General features: G+C 44.7%; 1 protein-coding gene across 1 annotated transcript in view; it reads left to right on the top strand.

Annotated features, from left to right (window-relative positions):
* Positions 1-2569: 2569 nt before the first annotated feature.
* ASIC4 (acid sensing ion channel subunit family member 4) overlaps positions 2570-13118 on the top strand; it is a 321232-nt gene continuing 310683 nt past the window's right edge. Inside the window, exon 1 of the mRNA XM_067460863.1 lies at positions 2570-3184. Within this exon, the coding sequence (XP_067316964.1) occupies positions 2597-3184 (588 nt within the window). The 5' untranslated portion in view covers positions 2570-2596. The remainder of the gene's footprint in view (positions 3185-13118) is intronic.

Genomic DNA, 13118 nt, shown 5'->3' on the forward strand with positions numbered 1-13118 from the left:
CTGTACGTCTGGTCCACTGTGAACTAAATCAAATATTCATTCAGTCTCCCTTTCTTTATAACCTTTGCATTCTGAATAAGAGTCCCTTTGTTTCATGATTTCTGGGTCTCTCTCATCAGATGAGGTGAGACATATATTTCTGTTTACATTCTGCCGTTTCACTGTGTTTGCAGATTATTAGACCAGCCAAAGGATCATACTTGCTTCCTACACAGACATGAGAACTGTCTTACGATTGGGCCAAAAGCCTGTCCTTGAACAAGACCCTTCATTAGACAAAATGGAGATAGCTGCCTCAGGCGGAAAATATCGGGGTGTCACAAAAGGGCAGAGGCAAAGGTGATCTATTTAACTTGCAATCATTGGATTTGTACAGCCAGGGAGCGGGAGGTGTGGTGTCTCAGGTCAAAAATAATTTGGCCCATGTTTACTACTATTTGTGCTTTGATAGAGGTGGGTGGCAGCTCTTCTCTCCATCATTAGGGAGTCCTGCCCAGACTCCCCTAATCGTTGCATCAGTAACTGCCGAATGGTAACATTTTAGATTAAATCTATTCTATCCCCAGACTTCACTCCCTGCTCATAATCTTTTATAAGGTTCACACACATATTATCCCTTCCCTTTAAACATTTTATGGAGAAGACAGAGAAAGCTTGTTTTCTGTGCATTCAGAGACTAGAATACAAACCAATGGATTCAAATCACAGAGAAGAGATTCCACCTAAATGTTAGGTAAAGGTAAAGGTTTTCCCCTGATATTAAGTCCAGTTGTGTCCAACTCTGGGGGTTGGTGCTCATCCCCATTTCTAAACCGAAGAGCCACCATTGTCCATAGACACCTCCAAGGTCATGTGGCCAGCATGACTTCATGGAGCACCATTAGGAAGAGCTGTTTTCCTGTAAGAGATGTTCAGCAGTGGTATGGATTGCCCCAGAAGGTGGTAGACTCTTCATCTTTGGAGGTCTTTAAACAGATGCTGGATATGCTTTAGTTGGGTTCAAAGGGTGCACTTTATGGCATTATGATCTCTTCCAACTCTGAGATTCTTTGATTCTATTAAACACATATCGAACTAGGTTTGGTGCACATTATGAGAAGGTCCATAAGCAGATTGACTTTTGTACTGGTCAGTAGGCAGATGACAACACTGTTTTGGAGCTTCGTTCTCCATTTCAAAGCTCCTGGATTTATTTATTTTTAATTAGCAGGGATGGTGACATTATTTCGCCAGCCATTGCCTCTTTGTTAGTACTGAATGTGGAATCATAGAATTAGAAGAGGCCACATGGGCCATGTAGTCTAACCTCTTGCCATGCAAGAAAAGCAGCTATCCCATTTAGAAGGAAATCGTTTGAAAGATGGTGGTTTGGTTCTGAATGGGCAATTAAGCTCCACTGGCTTCTGCCCCTAAGAAGTGGGGGAGAAGTTGGGGAAAACAACCCTCCTCCCCCATTTCTTATGGGCAACAATGGTACAAGGCTAGATTTGTTGACTGGGATCTCTCTTGCTGAGTATGTGCATTTTGAAATTGACCACTATACTGCTAGTGTTTATAAATGCGCTTCATTACCACCCAGGATTTCCAGGTGAAACATGGACCAGTGGCCCTGTATTTTTAAAGGTTGAGTGGAAAAGGGAATTTTAGTACATAGCACTTGTGTAATGAGCAACACGTGCTGAAACTTCTGCTTTTGCTGTAGGAGCCCTATCCCTTGTTCTCATTGACATCTGTGTTGTGTGTTTGAACCTGGCTTTGGTATCTGAGGGCCCTTCCACACAGTCATATAACCCAGAATATCAAGGCAGAAAATCCTGCAATATCTGCTTTGAACTGGATTACCTGAGTCCACACTACCATATATTCCTGTTCAAAGCAGTTCAAAGTGGGATTTTATTCAGCTGTGTGGAACGGACCTGAGTCCATCAGTCTGAGGCTTTTAACCCTACAAGCTCACTTGACTCCATAAGGAGAAGTTGGGGGAAACAACCCTCCTCCCCCATTTCCTAGGGGGAACTAGCTCAGTCCTTCCAGTTCAGGCTTCTTATTCCTGTGACACAAACACAAAGAAATAGAGAAGTTGAAAAGGCCCGACCAGCCAACTCCTTGGTTCTTATTGGGCTGGAGATGGAGTGCTCTGACTCTTAAGTGCTGAAGGGAATCAATGCTGCCTCAGGCTAATTAGCAGCCCTAGTCCCACGGGGACAGAGATGGACTCAGTCTGTGGTTTGGGAGGGATACATTTGCTCCCCGCCTCCCATCCGGTACAGCTCTTCCGGGATCCGGCTGTGCTAATTGCCCTGCATGAGAATGTTTACCATCTTAAGTCTCCCAAGAGGGAACACAGCAGAAGCACCGGGCCAGATTTCTTTCCCCGCCCTGTGGCTGTGAGCAGGAGGCTGCCAGTAGAGAACACGGAGGCTAAATGGAGAGGGGGCCCTGCCCTGCCCTGATCAGCAGCCCATCCAGAGCTTAAAAGCTCCTCCTAACTGCAGACCTCTTGTTTCAGCTGGGCCTGGATTTCTTCTCTCTCTTCTCCATTATGCCAGGGACTGCCTGGCCAGATGATAGACCTGTCTGGTCCCATCTATCTGTCATGACCCAGCCAGTCCAGCATCTTGATGATGTTCCCCATGCAGTGCACTCGCTTCATGAGGTTCAATCAGTCCCCAGCCTCGAAGAGTTTGCCAGGAAGTCTACCCTGCATGGCATCAGGCATATCATCTGTCCGAGGCACTACACCTCCCGCAGCTTCCTGTGGACTGTGGCTTTCCTAGGCTGCCTTGCTATTCTCATCCATGTCTATGCTGAGCGAGTGGCCTTCTACTTTCAGTACCCCCATGACACTGCACTGGAGGAAGAGCACATTGGTGGCACGCCCTTCCCAGCTGTCACCCTCTGCAATATCAATCCACTTCGCTTCTCCCAGCTCTCTGGCCATGACCTCTACTGGGCTGGAGAGCTCCTGGGATTCCTGGATAGCTCTGACAGGATTGCTGCACCAGAAAACACAGACCCAGAAATCCTGGAGATGCTGAGCCAGAAGCTGAAGAAGAGCAAGGCAGAAAGGAACCTCCCCTTTGACTTCAAGGAGCTCTACAGGCGTGCTGGGCACCAGATGGAGCAGATGCTGGTGGAATGCAAGTTCAGCAATGAGACGTGTGATGCTGGGGATTTCAAAACAGTGAGTCATCTCATATGAGTTATATTCTGGATTTGTAAAATGGGGAATGCTCCATAAAAGTTGTGTGAAGGGCATGATGGTTTCCCAGGCTAAGCAGACTTGTGGTGATCTGCTGATTCAGCAGGAGTGAGCAATGCTGGTCTGTCCAAGCCCCAGTCTTCTGCCCCTCTGGACCCTCCAGCATGAATGGCCAAAAATACTAAACCAATCCAAAATTCGAAAACAGTTAAATATTAGACAGTAAATTATTAGACAGGAGTCTTGCAACCTTAAAAGAGGTGAACAACTACTTTGAAGGCTTCTAGGGGAAGTTATTCTGGGCCTTGGAGTGGAGAGGATAACTGGTTGCTTTGGTAAGCCAGGGTCTACATGAATTATGTGTGAAAAGGCTTAGCATTTCCAATCTGTTAGTGCAAAGCAAAATTTATTCTCAAAGGTTAGGTTCACAGATGGGAAATTATTTTCTTTCATCCTAGTTGGATTGAACCAGGTCAAGTGTTGAAAAGTCTTAGGTTAAACAGCTCTTAAATCTGGGGGACTTCATTTCTGTGGCTTCTGAAGAAATCTGTAGATGCTTCTCAGCTTTAAGTAGCAGCATCTGCCTTGCTGCTATAAGGGCCTTGGTACCTCCTGAGTTTGGAACAAGCCACCAAAGGCTTGGGTAAAATGTCTCTCTAGGAAACTGAAAAGGCTTAGTAACCTAGGCACCATTTTAGTCTTTGTGCTCCCTCTACAACCTCTGTGGGATATTTTCAGAGTAAGAAAAAGCCAGTTCTTCCACCCTGTGTCTAGAAACAGGTGCAGAGCCCAAGGAAGTTGCCTTGTGATGAATCTCCTTGGCTTGCCTGTCGCTCTTGCCAGTTTCATCTCTCGTAAGCAACTCCACATTGCCACCTGTGTTCTATACTTCAATGTTGACACCAGAGTGAAGAGGTTTCTGTTTCCTTGGATAAATGGTAGCTCCTGCCTGCTGCTAGGCCTGACTTCTCACTTTCCATCTGGACGAGACTCCCCCCCCTCCCCCTCACCACCAAATAAAGGGGAATTAAGTGCCTGCAGAGGGGAGGGAAGAAGGACTTGATCTGACCCCGCAGGCAGCCCGTACGTGCTTCTGAACAGCCGTTCCATTATCTCTGCTTGCAAGGCTAAAAATGCTATTAGCAGTTTGAAGCTCCTCCAGTCCTACCTCACCCCAGCCTCCTGCCGATCAGCACTCCAGGTCAGCCGGGCACCACAGGTAGAGTTGGTGGCTTGGCCTACTAGGTCATTTCAAAGCAAAACATTTCATTTTAGCACTGGGGGATTGGTCCAAAAGGACAGGACTTTCCTTGCTACTTCTTCCTCCTTCTTTTGATGAAATATGACTCTTGCTCACATTGACAAGATGTTTAATGGATAATTTGATACTATCTGTTAATATCAGATTTTTGTTTCATTTGTTTCTGTTGCTACTTGCTTCCTACTCTTCAACTGGGATGTCACACTTAAAAAAAGAAAAATGTGGCACTAATATTTATTCTTTAAGACTTTTGTTTACCACTTCACTGCTTTTTAAGGGGGGACACATCTTTAAAAGAATGATGTACCTTGTTTGCACTTGGGAGGATATGACAGCTTGAATTTAGGACCCAGAGCACCATTCTACCATTGCTTAGATCAGTGGTTCTCAACCTGTGGGTCTCCCAGTGTTTTGGCCTACAACACCCAGAAATCCCGGCCAGTTTACCAGCTGTTAGGATTTCTGAGAGTTGAAGCCCAAAACATCTGGAAGCCCACAGTTTGAGAACCACTGGCTTAGATAGGTTCAATGTACTATCATAACCATTCACTTTAGAAGTTATTTTCCACTGAATTCAATAGGGCTTTCTCTCAAATTAGAAGAGTGCATATACACTGATTAAAAAGTCCAGAAACCAGATCTTCTTCCTGTTCTTTCTGGTTTTATTTTGGTGATCCACACATGCTTTGTTTATTCCAAAATATTCCAGTGCAATTAGAATATCCTGGTACAATAAAAAAAACTTGATACTAACTCCCTAGGTTGGTTAACTTTAACCCTATATATATACCTATACCTACACCTATTATTTTTATTTACAGCATTTTTACGCTGCCTTTTTTCAATCAACCTGAATGTGCGTGGCTTAGAAGTTCAGGCAGTTATAGATGAAACTGGTTATTTTTCAAAGCTCTCATTTGAGAGTTAATGTTTTGTGGTGCCCTGTTGTATACACAGCTCAGTAAATCTGGGAGTAGAAAAGGCAGCTAACCTGGGGGTCTTTCTCCACCATCCATGAGTATTGTATCATTTTTGGAGGGAGGCTTGGACATCTCTTGGCAAATGAAAAGGGCCTATACCTTGTATCAAACTCTAATGAGAGAGAAGGGTTAGATATCCTTTTCTTTCTCTTTTTAGCTTTACTGCCCCCATGATGGCTATATTTTGGGGCTACTCCCAGAATCCCATTTACTGGGTTTCATCCCTAGACTGCACAAGCCTCTTGTGTCATCAAGTTTCCAGACCTCAATGAGTAGCTAGACAAGAGATAGGATTAGGCTGAGGGATTCCCCCAACTTACATTCCTATGCATGATTCCCAAAAGGGCTTTGTCTTTACTCTTCCTCCTTGCTACTGTACCCTCCCCCTTTGATGATGTAGCAATGTAATTCTGTGAGGGGACTTCCTTTTTTAAAGGTATTTTTATTGCCCTGGGTTGACCACGCGGTCTCTCCACCATTTTTCTCTCCTCTGCTTTTTTTTTTCTTCCTAGGAGGATGCACATTTGCCTCTCTAGGCAAAATGTAGCTGCATGGACTTTTTACCCTTTTTCCTCTTTAGAAGATGAGATTCAGCAAGCTAGTTAGCTCCAATACCTTTTTGATCGATAATGTATTTCTTTTACTTTAATAAATATTTTTGAACCTAAAATTCTGACTCTGAAATCCTGTGCCATCCTAAGAATAGAAGCTTATCCCAGTTTCACCACACGTAAGTTTCTGCAGGTTATGAAGTTTCCTTCTGTACTCTGCTATATATATGGTGGAATCACCCCAACTGAGGGTTATTTTTGAGCCTAACAGTTCAGATTCCCCAACCCCATTGCATATAAATGGTGGGGGATTATGGGAGCTGTGATTAAAAAGTTACCTTTCTGGGCTCTCTCTGCAGCCACAGGAAAGTGAAATGCAACTATATTGGGTTGTTTTAACGGTGAACATGTCAGGTAGTCCATTTTGTTCTCTGCCCTAGTTTGGCCTGATTTTCTGTCCATTTCATCCCCTTCCCATGCTTTTGCATCAAAAGGATGATGGTCATTGATTTCTGTTCACTGTCCCATTTGGGGCACCACAGAGTGCAAGGGCAGTACCATGTACTGGCATGCCCCAAAGGTCCCTATTCCCTGATTTTTCCATATGGAGAGGTGTTGCACTGGGCAGCAGAGACAGCAGCAGGAGCTGCTAGGAGCAGGAGTGGCGAGAGCCCCAGTGGTTGCTGGTTGCTGTGTGCTCAGCGGCTCGGAGCTCTGCACAGGAAGGGCCTTAATTCAGTGTGACGGCTCCACTCATTGCGATAATGAGAACAAAGTGAGGCTGCTGAGCAGCGGCACAGCGCACAGGTGTCAGGCGGCTGGCGCTCCTCGCATCGAAGCATTGCAGAGAAAGGCAAAGGCAGGGGGTGGGACTGAGAGGATGAGAGAGATGCAGAGAATGGGAACAGGCAGCAGTTTTTGTCCATCAGCATCTATGCCAGGAGCCCCTCTGAAACTCTTTCTCCTTTGAGCCTGGTCTCCAGAGTATTCCTCCTCCACACATAGCCATTGCCAAGTATGCCCTTCCATTCCAAGGATGCTGGAGTTTAGCCTCTCTGGTGGCCCCTGCTAACACCAACATAACAAAGGGAGATGGTGGCACCTGACTCCACCCAGGGCAATGTTGATTCCTTTAGCACCCCAGATGGCACTACTCAGTGACCTGTCACAAATCTTTTTCTCATGCTGTGCTTGGACTCAGGCATGTGGGCACTGCTTGTCTCAAAGTGTTAGCCTGGGTATGTTCCCTGGACCATGCCACCGAGATCATTGCCAATGGTGATGGGTTTACTAGGGAGGGTGGGGGCTTGGCTTTGAGTTTGTTTGGGCTATAATGCTGCCAAGTCTGCCATGTGGGATATAAGTCAGAGGGGCAGAAGTAGGGTGCTCACTTTCCCATTTGGGGCACCACAGAGTGTAGGAGCAGTGCCATATATCCCCTCAAAGCCCTTTTCCTATTCTATGCCTGCATAGAATATGAAATGGGCTTTTGGGACATATACAGCACTTCCAATGCCTGTATGATAATATTTGTTTTTGTTCTTTTTCCAGGAATGAAGCTAGCAAACAGGTGTATGGTCCTCAAACTTTCCTTTCATCCCCTCCCCATAACACACATTCTGGCATCTGTCAGATTGCTGAAAAATAAACCCTCTTCACTGCCCACCTCCTCACTGGCTCCTCACAGCAGCTGCCAAAGGGAAGGGTCCATGTCTGCAGTGTATAATAACCCCAAAAAAGGAGTCCCACATCCTGCCCCTTGTTTCTCCCTGCCTGCCTGCCCTGAGTCAATGGGGTGAGGATTATGAGCCATAAAGCCAGTGATCAATGAATGCTGATGGGAATGTTTCCGGTGAATAAAGCTGACAAAGGGGAGGGGAGAAGAGGAGGGGAGGCCAAAGGAGGCATGTAAGTCAATGTTTTTCACATTCCACTAATGAGCAAAGGTGGAAGGTGTCAGAGTCTGTGGACTATACAGAGTTAGAGCTCAGGATGCAGTGGAGGCAGAGGTCAGGGCCTGTGAGCGTTTTGGGGTGGGAGTGGGGAAAGAAGACTAGCAAAGTGATGCCAGCATGTGATTTTACTTCATTGAGATGGTCAAGTACAGTGCTCCAAAAAGCTACTATCTGGATTTCAAATCCCTGAACCCTCCAGTCCCACTGGAACAGGGATTCTAAGACTTGCTGTCCAAATGGGACCTTTTCTTGTAGTGTATGCCAAAATCTGAGCAACATAAGGACATAGAAAACCACTAGGCCCATCAAATTTAGTCACTTCATGGGCAACAGAGTTTTACTGGGTTGTTGTAGGTTTTTCGGGCTGTATGGCCATGTTCTAGAAGCATTCTCTCCTGACGTTTAGTCTGCATCTATGGCAGACATCCTCAGAGGTTGTGAGGACCTCACAACCTCTGAGGACGCCTGCCATAGATGCAGGTGAAATGTCAGGAGAGAATGCTTCTAGAACATGGTCATACAGCCCGAAAAACCTACAACAACCCAGTGATTCTGGTCATGAAAGCTTTCGACAAGAGTTTTACTTGGAAGGACCTTCCTTACTATGTGCAAGCATGTAGAAATCCAAGGGCAATGGAGATTCAATATTGCATGAAAATTTTCTGTATCTGTCATACAGGAAAATGCAAATAGTAAGGATGGTGTGGTTAATAACTGGAGGTAAACTAGTCAACTGGTCAAGTAGAAGAAAACTAGTTAACACCAGACAGTCTTGCAGAAACAGAGCTTCCATATGGGCCTGAAAAAAATGTTATTCCCTCCTTTTAGCCATTCAGTCTGATTATTCAATACTGTTCTTATTGGCTTGAGTCCATTCTTACTCTCTACTATCACAAGCTGTTCCCGCACCTCCAGAGTTGGCCTATCCATTAAGCAGAATGAAGCAGATGCCTCAGGCAGCAGATGCTGGGAAGCAATAGCAAGATGCTGGAGAGCAGCTCTCTCTCTCTGTGGCAGTTTCTTGAGCAAGTTCAGTTAGGGGTTTTCTATGGCTAAGAAGGGATTCAAATCTCAAAGTCCTCAAAGTTCAAAACGCCTCAAACTCAAACCACATGCTGGTTCTTAGCTTTTCCTTAGCCTGCCTTTATTCCTTGGGAAATGACAGCAGTGTATTTGCTCCAAATCCAATGTCCTTTAAGATGCGTACACAGAATTAGAACAAGGTTTGTTATTTCTTTAGAAGGGTTCACCCAAATTGACTGGTTCATCTCATTCCCTTGCTGCTATATCAGATAGCATGGCTCTCTATGCGCAATTATAGTTAACAACAACAACAAATTTATGATAATCAAAACAGTTAAGCAAGGTAAGGGGGAAATTGAATAGCTGGCATGGCAAAATGAAATCTCAACATGGTTTTAGCCTAGACTCAGTTCCTAAATTTCCTATTAGTTCCTGGTGTGGCATTGGGGTGGGAGGAGGGAAGTGGGGTTTTTCTGATCTAAATGCCCCATCTAAGACAATATGCTGCTCTAAAAACTCTGACACTATCCTTCAACTTCCTAGCCACTTCCTTCTGAAGTTTTTTTAAAAAGAGAGAAAATTGGAAAATCCCAGTCCAGTTTCCTTCCTAACTTCAGCCAAAGGCACATCTTAGTTTCCTGTTGGGTGAAACATATATTGATCAGTTCATCCTTACATTATTGTTATGTAGAATGTTAGATAAATGATGGTCAAAATTCTGCATCAAGGAAATAGTGCATACTTTTATCTTCACAGACTTATGACTTTTTGTGCCATGTTAATTGTTAGTGAACAGCAATTTTGTGCAACCAAAGCACAGCCAGATGCACATGGGGATGGGGACAACTTGTGCACATCCATGTCATTTTGCATGAGACAAAAAATGTTCACATTAAGTTCTCATAGGGCAGTGGTTCTCAACCTATGGGTCCCCAGGTGTTTTAGCCTACAACTCCCAGAAAGCCTTTATGGCATCATAGGGTGCCATAAGTCAGAAATGACACAAAAGTACAAAACAACAGTGTCTTAGGGACCTCAAGGACTTATAGGTGTATTATTGTTTAAGCTTTCAAGGACAATAATCCACTTCCTCAGATGCATGATGTTTCTTCTCAGTTGTCAGGCTGTAGTAGCCATGCTGGCTGGAAGACTCTCCGAGTGTTGTCCAAAACAGTAAATTTCCTAGGCCCTGGTATAAATTGAGCTGTCTGATAGTGTCAGATCTGTAAATGAATTCCGTTTCAACAGCTTCATGCCAGAGGCAGCCGTTGAAACCTTTTTGTTGAATTATGGTAGCTTTCAAGTCTTGTGCAGCAGGTCCAGAGAGGCTGAAATGTTTGACACCACACTCCCTTTCGTGTGTATCCAAGCCCCCTCTGCATAACAAGCTTGGTGTGTGATAGAGGGCTCTGAGCCATTGCTGACTCTTAACTTGCTCCCCCTTTGACTGCTTCTGCCTCCCTCTGAAATGCCGCCAATGAGCAGATAGGAGCTGGTAGCAGCACTCACAAATCCCCAGAAATCCCAACACAATTTGGTAAAGAACCACTCAAGATGCACTATGATCTAGACAATTGTTGGCTCATCTTCCTGATAGATGCTGCGTGTCTCCAGTGCTAAAAAACACTACCTTTTGGAATTATAATTACCACAATCCCTCAGATGTGGATTTCTGGGAATTGTAGTCCAGAAAAGTCAATTTTCCTAGCTTTACCTACCTTCTGTGTTGTGCCAGCATGGTCCAGGTGGCAGATAACTTATGCCCTGTTTACTCAGTCTTGTACTTCAACAAAACAATATGTAGTGTACCTTTCACAGGATTTCCATCAATGAAACCTTGGTTGCCTGCTTCGTACTGTCTTTCCGCTGAGGTGAATAAGCCTTTTGGGCTAAATGGCACTTCAGAGAAGTCTTGCCTGAGTATAGATGACACGGTTGAAGTGGGCCACCTATCCTGCTTGAGGAGTTGGGAGCTCATCACTTTGTAGGCAGGGCTATGTACTGGAACTTCCTCATCCCACAAATGGATCAGCAGTATCAGATTTTCTCACTTCCTGCACCCTACCTTGTCCCATGACATCAGCTTTGCCTCCAGCCTGATGCAACTGCTTGTACAATCCCCAGGTTATAGGTGACAGAGAGGAAGGTGGGAGTTAAGCATAACTCAGCCAGTTTTCCCAGCAGGAGGCTGCTCTGCAGAATAATTTCTTGGGCGGGGGAAGGAGTGAAAAAATTGTTCTGAATGTAGGGAGTGTTGGGGAGGCAGTCACAGTGGGAGACTTTTATAGCCCCCTTTTCAGTGAGGGTCCCATGCAGGGTTCAGCTTGCTATATCCTGCTGTCAAGTTATAACTGAGGCAGGCCCAGTTCATTCGGAGCACGGCCTTTATCTGCATGCAGTCCTTAGAGTAACTTACGTGGGAGCTAACTTCAGTCAGTTGCTGCTGGGCAGACAGTTATCCATATCTGAGTAGGTGCGGCATCACAGTGCTGGTCCTTCCGTTAAGCAGAGTGAGGCAGCAGATTCAGCACACCATGAAAGGACAGTAAATTGTTAGTTACTGATTATTTGTTCTCCCCTTGATTTTAGTGCCATGGAAAGGGGGGTGGGGTTCAGCCTGATATACCAAAGTAATTCAGCTGGTTGTGAGTACCCATCATTTAGATGAGGAGGAGGTACTACTTGCTGCTCTGCTGCAAGCTGCAAAATACCCCAAGACAGCCCTGCAATGCCTATACAAATATAGCCTTTTAACTTGTTTGGGTACTCCTCAATGATGGCAGCTAGACAGTGCAGTATATATCCTTTCTGGGCCATTAATGACTTTCTGTACCTTAATAAAATAATAATAATAAGAAAACTTTATTTATATCCCACCACCATCTCCCCGAAGGGACTCGGGGTGGCTTACATGAGGCTATGCCCGTCAAATACAAATACAACAATACATCAACAAACAAGCAAGCAAATAAAACAATATAAATAATACAGTTAAACATATAAGCTATAACACACAAAAACTTCCTTTGCTGACTACTTTGGAGTTTGAGCTGTTTATTTCACATACAGTAGCCACACTCTCTGTTTATGTAAATCTATCATCTGAATGACACTGAATGTTGGGGCTGGGCTGGCAGAGAGATAGTATAGTCCAGACTAGTTAACCTCTTGGTCCTGTCCAACGTTATGATACCAACTTAGTTTTAGTATGGAATTTGGCTGGTGTGGACTAGCTGGGGCTCAGAAAACATGACTGTAATTTTCAATTAAACTGGCACTTGCATCTTATCTCTGCACTGATAATGCAAAAGGATAACTTGACATATGGGAGGTCAATAGATGGGTTATGGGTTCAGGGCATGCTGTGTGGCTTGGCCTTTAGAGGAAGCATCATATCATGAGTGAGACTGCTATCTAGTGCCTGAGACAATCACTTGCCTCATATACAATGTCTTGTCATTGTATAATCGGCATTGAATGTTTGCCATATATGTGTTCTGTGATCTGCCCTGAGTCCTCTTCAGGGTGAGAAAGACAGAATATAAATAATGTAAATAAATAAATAAATAAATAGTAGAGCTAGCCCTGACTATTATCCTTCTATAAATAGATAGTGAGAAATAAGAGAGGTATCCCTATACTTCTTGGAGATCAGACCCAATATTTGCACAGACATGCTCACAGCCTGCCACAAGGCCTCCCCCAAAGCATGTCCAGGCTCTGACAGGTAAATACCAGACTATTTTTAGCAGATCCCCTGCTGTGTTCTGCAGCTGTTCCTTTCATTCAGATGAACAGATTTACCTCAATTTCACATCCCAGTGAGGCACGAGCCTAATCTCCCTGAAATTAACCTTTCCTGCTTCCCAGAATACCTCTCCCCTGGCCAGGCCTCATGGGATCAAAGACTAATCTTCCGGTAATGAGCCAGAACCGGAGCTGACTGTCACCATATTCGCTGGGCCATGCCTGACAGCTTCACTTTTGCCAGAGGAGTTACTGCCTTGACCATTATCTGAACCCTAGGGAGAGAGAAAGATAGTGAGTGAGGCATTTGGTCTAGGAGGACACCCGACCTTCATTATTCATACACATATGGGAGCTTTGACTCTAAAGGCACTGTGTAGGTGGAAAATGATGCAGTTG

The sequence above is a fragment of the Anolis sagrei genome, chromosome 1, assembly GCF_037176765.1.
Source record: "Anolis sagrei isolate rAnoSag1 chromosome 1, rAnoSag1.mat, whole genome shotgun sequence".
NCBI lineage: Eukaryota > Metazoa > Chordata > Lepidosauria > Squamata > Dactyloidae > Anolis > Anolis sagrei.